At 45.2% G+C, this 6,580-nt stretch overlaps 3 protein-coding genes across 3 annotated transcripts; 1 reads left to right on the top strand and 2 right to left on the bottom strand.

The window, feature by feature from the left end:
- Window positions 1-2,191: 2,191 nt before the first annotated feature.
- VTN00DRAFT_4839 (uncharacterized protein) lies at window positions 2,192-2,585 on the top strand (the record flags this gene model as incomplete). Its single annotated transcript, XM_069431305.1, has 2 exons — window positions 2,192-2,309; window positions 2,398-2,585. 2 exons carry the CDS (start codon window positions 2,192-2,194, stop codon window positions 2,583-2,585), a joined length of 306 nt encoding a protein of 101 aa, XP_069290354.1.
- Window positions 2,586-4,274: 1,689 nt separating this feature from the next.
- Window positions 4,275-4,722, bottom strand: VTN00DRAFT_4838 (uncharacterized protein; the record flags this gene model as incomplete). The annotated part of the gene is made up of 2 exons (XM_069431304.1): window positions 4,275-4,600; window positions 4,656-4,722. 2 exons carry the CDS (start codon window positions 4,720-4,722, stop codon window positions 4,275-4,277), a joined length of 393 nt encoding a protein of 130 aa, XP_069290353.1.
- An 82-nt stretch (window positions 4,723-4,804) lies between these two features.
- VTN00DRAFT_4837 (uncharacterized protein) lies at window positions 4,805-5,092 on the bottom strand (the record flags this gene model as incomplete). The annotated part of the gene is made up of 2 exons (XM_069431303.1): window positions 4,805-4,946; window positions 5,019-5,092. The coding sequence occupies 2 exons, from the start codon at window positions 5,090-5,092 to the stop codon at window positions 4,805-4,807; spliced, it is 216 nt and encodes a 71-aa protein (XP_069290352.1).
- Window positions 5,093-6,580: the final 1,488 nt, after the last annotated feature.

The following is a 6,580-nucleotide window of genomic DNA, read 5'->3' as shown; positions in this document are numbered from 1 at the left end:
AGTCTATAGCATCATCCTAATTTGGACAAAGAAGTACCGGTTCTCATACCTGGCATGGCAAATAGGCTATTAGGCGGGGGGGATAGCACTCGCAATGCTGAATATCAAGTGAATGTCAAGTTGTTTTCCTTGTCTAGCCGCCAGCCCATGGCTTCAACATCCTGCCAGAGCATACCCGCCATACCAGCCGCCCAACCTCACGTCTCAAATTTGAATCTCGAGAAAGCCCGTCAGCGAAACCCATTTTTAAGCTTTCCCCGAATGAGAAAAAAAGGGCTTATTTTGTATAACAATATGCGAGCTCATCCTCGCACGCTTTATCCTATTTGCAGCAGCTCTGCAGGTAAGCAAATTGAATGTGATCGATCTAGCCTTGCAGGTGTTGAGTGTCTTGACTGGTTGCTTATCTCTGCTTCTTGTGGGATAGGTTGCCTTGCAGTTTGTGGCATTTAAGTTTTGTGTAACCTTTGTGGTAATGGGATATCCGAGAGAGTGTTGGAATATTTCTTTTTACTACCGTAGGGTCTCTTTGTTTAATTCATTGTGTGTATTGTCCAGGAAGGCAATGGATCAGATGCGGCAACTGTTCTGTCCAAGGTCAAGGATAGATCTCATCTACTAGATTTATTACCCCGGATTATAAGACTACAGGATGACAAGGCAGACTCAAACTACTTTACAATTCGGCTAGCTAAGGTTCCATTTAGATGCAAGTGTGTCCCTGGATTACTACCTACACACGTAACCATACTCGAGAATGTTGGTCTTAGAGTTACTAAGAGATGTAGGTGCTAAGATCTTAGCCAATGCTTAACCATGTCTTCTAGCCAGAAAATATCACGTATCGATAGAGTTAAGGATACTTAAGCTAGTATCGACCAGGGTAGCTATTTAATGCTCCAATCCAACTATAACATGCTGATCCCCACATTAAGGCCCCCCGCAATATCTTCAAACTGGTACTCGGACAAATTGGCTCCATTTCCAGTTTCGAATACGCTCCGATCAAATCACCTTGGGACGGGGATTATTAGACCAGAACAGTCGATGGTTGACAGGGTAGCTGCGTAAGATGCGCATGCAGGTTAGATACTGACCGGGGGTCCATTGGCCAAACTTTTTTTGTTTTTACATCCGGCCCATCATAAACTGACCTCCACGACTTTAGCCTTGTTTCTATTACTTAACTGTTTGGTAATAAGTATCGAGGGAGTTTCCTCGAGACATAGCTCGATTTCTTCTTGTCAAAAAACGACGGAAAAAGTATCCCAGAGACATCCCAGCTGAGCAGCAGGTACCTACTCACTGCCACCTACAGCCAGCGACCCATTCATTACCCTACCAGATCCAAATATTTGTGTGCTCATCTAACACTTATAGAGAGCCAAAGCGCTCTCCAGTACATCTAAGACGAGTCACCCGTTATCCAATCACGATCAACACGTCACAACATATTCCTTCATCGAACCGCCTCATCTAGGCCACCACAACTTTTTTAAATATGGATTCTCGTAACAAGAGAGTTCTAATTGCCCTTCTCTAACCCTGCTTCTGGGCAAAATTACCTTTATACGAGCTGCCGCTCAAGCATGTGGCGTTATACCTTCCCACATGATCGAGGAGACTGGAATCACAACCCAGCATGTCAACCATGAACCACGTCGGCAGCTGAACCCCTTCCTGCTCGGGACCCTGCTCGGGACCGACAATTCATATCCGAGTGGATAATCGAACAAGATCTTTTAAGGTTTTCCATCCTCCCATACCCCGCACGTGGGAGAAATGGCCCCCGGAGGATTATCCATTGTATGAATCGCGCAAAGAAAAACCTATTTGGGATTGAGCTGGCGTTAAGCGGGGATTCTAATGCTAAGGTCAGTGGGTAGGTATTGGAGAAAGTCATTCCATTTGACCGCAAAAGAAGGTACCTGGACGCCTAATTCCAGTCTATACGAGCCTTTCAGTTGTTTAAGCTTCTTCTTCAGGCCTCCGGTATGGTTACACTGGAATACAAAGCTCTTTCCTTGTGAAATATAGTCTATGTTATGGAGGTGGTGTATATATAGAGCTTTCTCTCCCACAATGTCTTCTATTTTCATTATTATCTCAGAATCATCATCGCATCTATTTCAAGGAACAAAAACTACCTACAGTACAACCCCCTTGAAAGAACAAGAACAAATCAACAAACATGAAACTCACCACCCTCACTCTTTCTCTTTCTGCCCTCTCTGGCATGATCGGTATTGCAATGGCAGATAACTGCTACGGTCCTTGGAACTGGTGTGGTTGGGACTTGATCAGGCATGGTAAGCCCCCCTTCCCCCCACCTTCATTTTCTCTCTCCAAAAAAAAGGAAAAAGAAAATTATTCATCACTCTTATAATATCTATCCAGGCAATTACGAAGACTACATCCGCGACAAGCTTGCCGCCGCAGGCAAGCCTACAGATGAATTCACAATCAACAACTCACTCTGGCACTGTGTCGGAAACGACGGCGAAGCGGATTTTGTTGCCATTTGCACCCGTGGGTGCGTGTATGGTGGAAGTGCCCAGAGCAATGATTATTGTGCACCGACCTAGCTGCTAGGTAGCTATATCTACATACCTAGGCAGATATTGAGGGCTGGAGGCTAATTGGTATGTGAGTGAATATGTATGTGTGTTGCGGAACTACGGAACTACTCTATTGACTGCACAGTTTCTGTAGAGGGACAAAAATGTTTGTTCATTGATTGATTGAAAGATGTGGATATGTTTGCATTCTTTCCTTCCTTTTCTTTAAAATGATGAAGGACAGAAGGATACATGAACTTTACCGATGTCACTCTTTACAGGAACGAGCTCTAGTTAACTTCGTTGTTTCCAAGCATGTTCCTAGTTCAATTTCTCGTAGGTCATATTTCACTGTCAGCCGAATAATACCACTATAGCCTAGCGGTATGGCAAGAAGCCTATCAGCCTAGTCAGCACACGCCGATCCGGACCCCTCGAAGGCCGAAAAATCCCTGCCACAAAGGAATTATACTGCCTATACCCATGAGCGCCTATTTTCCTTTGTTATAACTCTTGCAATACCCCTTTATATTGCATCGATATATCATATTTCTCGGGATCGCTTGATATTGCCATATTCGGAAGGTCTTAACCCCTAATTCCATGAGATAAATAGTCAGTTAGGTAGATTTGAATAATCAGAGCTGTGATCATCGTACCTTCAGATTACTAGGTTCGCGCAGTCTGACATCCCCTATGTACATTGAAGTCCAACATTCCACTTATGGAGCTATCAAGCGCTTTATGGTCATGTTGTACATATACTAGAGATAAATATTGACTGTGAGCAAAAGCTTGATGATCCGGGTCTGCGGCTCTTTGACGTTGCTGCTCCTCCAGCGCTTCGGGGGAGGTAGCGATTCCTGGGCCTTCTTCACTGGAGGAGTTCTCCTGATAAGAAACGATAGGGCTTTCTTGGCGTAGTCGAGCGTGAATTTTTTTGTTATCAGCTTAGCAAAAAAAAAAAAGACTGTGAAGCATCTGCTCATCAGGTGAGTTTGATACGGAAGACTCGGTGGTTAGATGGGAATTTAAATTTTCTGTTAATTGGAGAAGTGGGTTGGTTAGGTATCAGTGAGGTCTCAAGATCGCAAAGGTTTTAATCAGGACTGCAGCTTCTTGCAGGGGGCAGTCGGTCGCCTGCTAGCCAGCCAGGGGGGCCTGATCGCAAAAAAAAACTCGTTGCAAGAGCAGTAAAGACATATCATTAGTACTGTACGGGTTCTACAGAATACAGTACGGAGCTCGTTAGCAGTATCTATGGCAGCAATATATAACGCATGCATAGTTCACACAGCACTAGGGACCACCCCACTTCCCATGCAAGATCCTCCACACGCTGGTAGAAGTTCGCTGTAGTTTAGATCTATATACGTAGTGCATAGTTCTGCAGAACCGCGGATTTGTCGATATCTCTTGTTTTGAATGCGGACTAATCTGTGTGGAGGAGGTCGAAAGAATCTAAGCTGCAATCTCATGCACATTTTCCCTTCAGCTTTGTCTATATTATCTCAATGCTAACATATCAAATAGTAAGGCCCATTCCTGTATCGGAATATTCGTCTAGACTCATTATTGTACATCATATTTCATCATGCTGAGCTTGATTCATCCCAGATCGCAAATGATATTATGTGCCAAAAAGAGCTTCCTCACCAATTCGAGAGGAACCGCCACGGTTTTTTCAGCAAAATACCAAGAAAAAGAACACACTCATCACTCATTAACATCGACATGTCGTTTTCGAGTCAGCGCGTGAGAGGAAGCGGCAGCCAGACAGAACCCATCTGAAAAGCCATAACTCCGTTGATCACAGGTTCCGTTGCGAGGCGGGTCTATGTACGAAAACCACTGATAAGGGATTACCGATGCGATGTGGTATGTGGGGTCGTAGAAAATAAGGCTAAAAAGAGGTGGCAGGGTGCCATCCTGCCGGTGATAAGCCAGTATGGGTAGTTCACGGACAACTGATGAACGGCCGGGCCGGGAGCAGACCCGAGGTTCATCTTTCGTTTTGTCATTCTTCGCCTTCCTCCTCGTCTCTATTCCGTCTCCCTAAGAAAGAGACATGGTCCTGGATAGCATAAATAGCGAAACCAGCAGCGGCCAGAAGGATGAAGAGGACGATGATGATGACCGCAATGACGATATTCCTCTTGGTCATTGTGGGTCGCTAGTCGTAGGTCCTCAGCTTGGAAATAGGAACGCTGAAGGGAGGCTCCCCTCAGCTTTGGGGACAGAGAGAACTACGGGCCCTTGAACACAGCAATGAGTGTCGACCGTTCCGCTTGTTGATCCACCTCAGACAAGAGAGGCAGTCGAGTATGAATGCCGGCCAGCTCTGGTGCACAGATCGGCGAGAGGCAAAGGAATATTCGTTGCCAAATTCTGCAAAGTCAAGACGTCAGAACATGCCATCGGCAAACACACGGACGCTGGCAGCTGCGGCGTAGCACTTACCGGTTGGTAGGAAACCCCCACAAGAAAAGGAATGTTCGTCTCTTCGTATCGTCGTCAATTGTGAGCAGCAGCATGCAAATGCATCAACCAGGTACCGAGGAGGGGAGAAGGAGAATCCACATTCCTGGAGTGCAGTATATTTGTAGAGACCAGAACTGTCGAAAGGAGTCGGGCCCGGTCGCCCAGCCATTGCATTTTCTCAGAGTGGCTGGGCTGCATAAATGGCCCCAGGCAGCTGTGCAACCAATGCATGGGCGACGATCTGTTGCCGCGGCACTTTAGTTGCCAGGAACATCAGCCAGGCTTGAGTGGTAACAACACAGTTGTGATAAATTCGCGTGGCAGGGGAGCTAGCAGCGGTGTGCCCCGTCGCTACAGCGCCTGTGAGTGGGTACCGGGTACCTTATCCTCCACGCTAATCTCCATAGGGCCAGAGGTACCTGCAACCTCTTCCCAGCCTCCCGTTTCTGGGCACCAATCAGGTGCGATCTCTGCCGCACCTCGTATCCAGACAACCTCTCCCGGTACTCCGTACAGTATACACAAAAACCTTGCGGAGTACATGATTGAGAAGCTTTTAAGATATTACAAGTTATGAGGAATGGTACATGCTAAGAATATCTTGATTAAGGGAACGTTGAAAGCCCGGAGAGGACACGAGAAACTACTACATCGACACCTACCTCGATTGATCAGCACCTTGTATTGCTCCGTAATCCTATCCAGCTAGTAGTTTTATGCATATAATTACTGCGGTTTACTCCGTATATCCTATTACGGGCATAAGCTTCATCCAAATTGTGCAAGTAATCCTCATACTTGACAAAAGCCACGTGAAATGATATAAATAACCTCGGGGATGACAACATAATGTCCAACATTGATATCATGCATGCATAAGAAGATGAATCCCTGCATATTATCGTGCTGTCCCAATTTTGCGTTAAGCTTAGTTGTCTCCTGCAGGGCAGGATTTAGTCCGAGTCTAGAAAACCGGTTCCATCTGCCTCGATAAAAGGCAAGAATTATGAAAGAGATAACAGAGAACCTTGAGTATTTTAGGATTACATCCCTAAATAGTAGCGTTTGTAGATAACTTGTTAAGAGGCTCTTTATTCAGAGAGCAGGTAAATTACCTAGGTACCTTAGTTATCTTTGTCAAGTGAACGACCTCTCTACACAGTACCCTGGCCTCACCGCTTCTAGATGTGGGTCTGTTTCAGTACGCGCGCAGAAGCTCTACAACGGCTACACAGAGTACAGTTCATACACTACAGACTTAGGAATTAGCTTAAAATTTAAACATAAAAAAGGTTCTGTTAATAGCTGCAGGTCATTATTGTGAATCTTATTAGTGATATCCTATCTAGATACTATTCTGGAAACACAAAGTGAATTGAAACGCTCATTCATTGTCCTTATACTTCTTTCTATTAAGGAGGGATATCATCTGTCTTTGACGGCTTTCAAGTCCTAGTGAAAGAATACTGTCGATCACCATTGATAAATAAACAGAAAAATTCTCCTTTGTACAGAACTTTCCCATACACGGACAATGGACT

This window comes from Thermoascus crustaceus (genome assembly GCF_041956765.1).
Source record: "Thermoascus crustaceus strain CBS 181.67 unplaced genomic scaffold VTN00scaffold_2, whole genome shotgun sequence".
NCBI lineage: Eukaryota > Fungi > Ascomycota > Eurotiomycetes > Eurotiales > Thermoascaceae > Thermoascus > Thermoascus crustaceus.
This window is presented reverse-complemented; position numbering and strand designations above follow the sequence as displayed.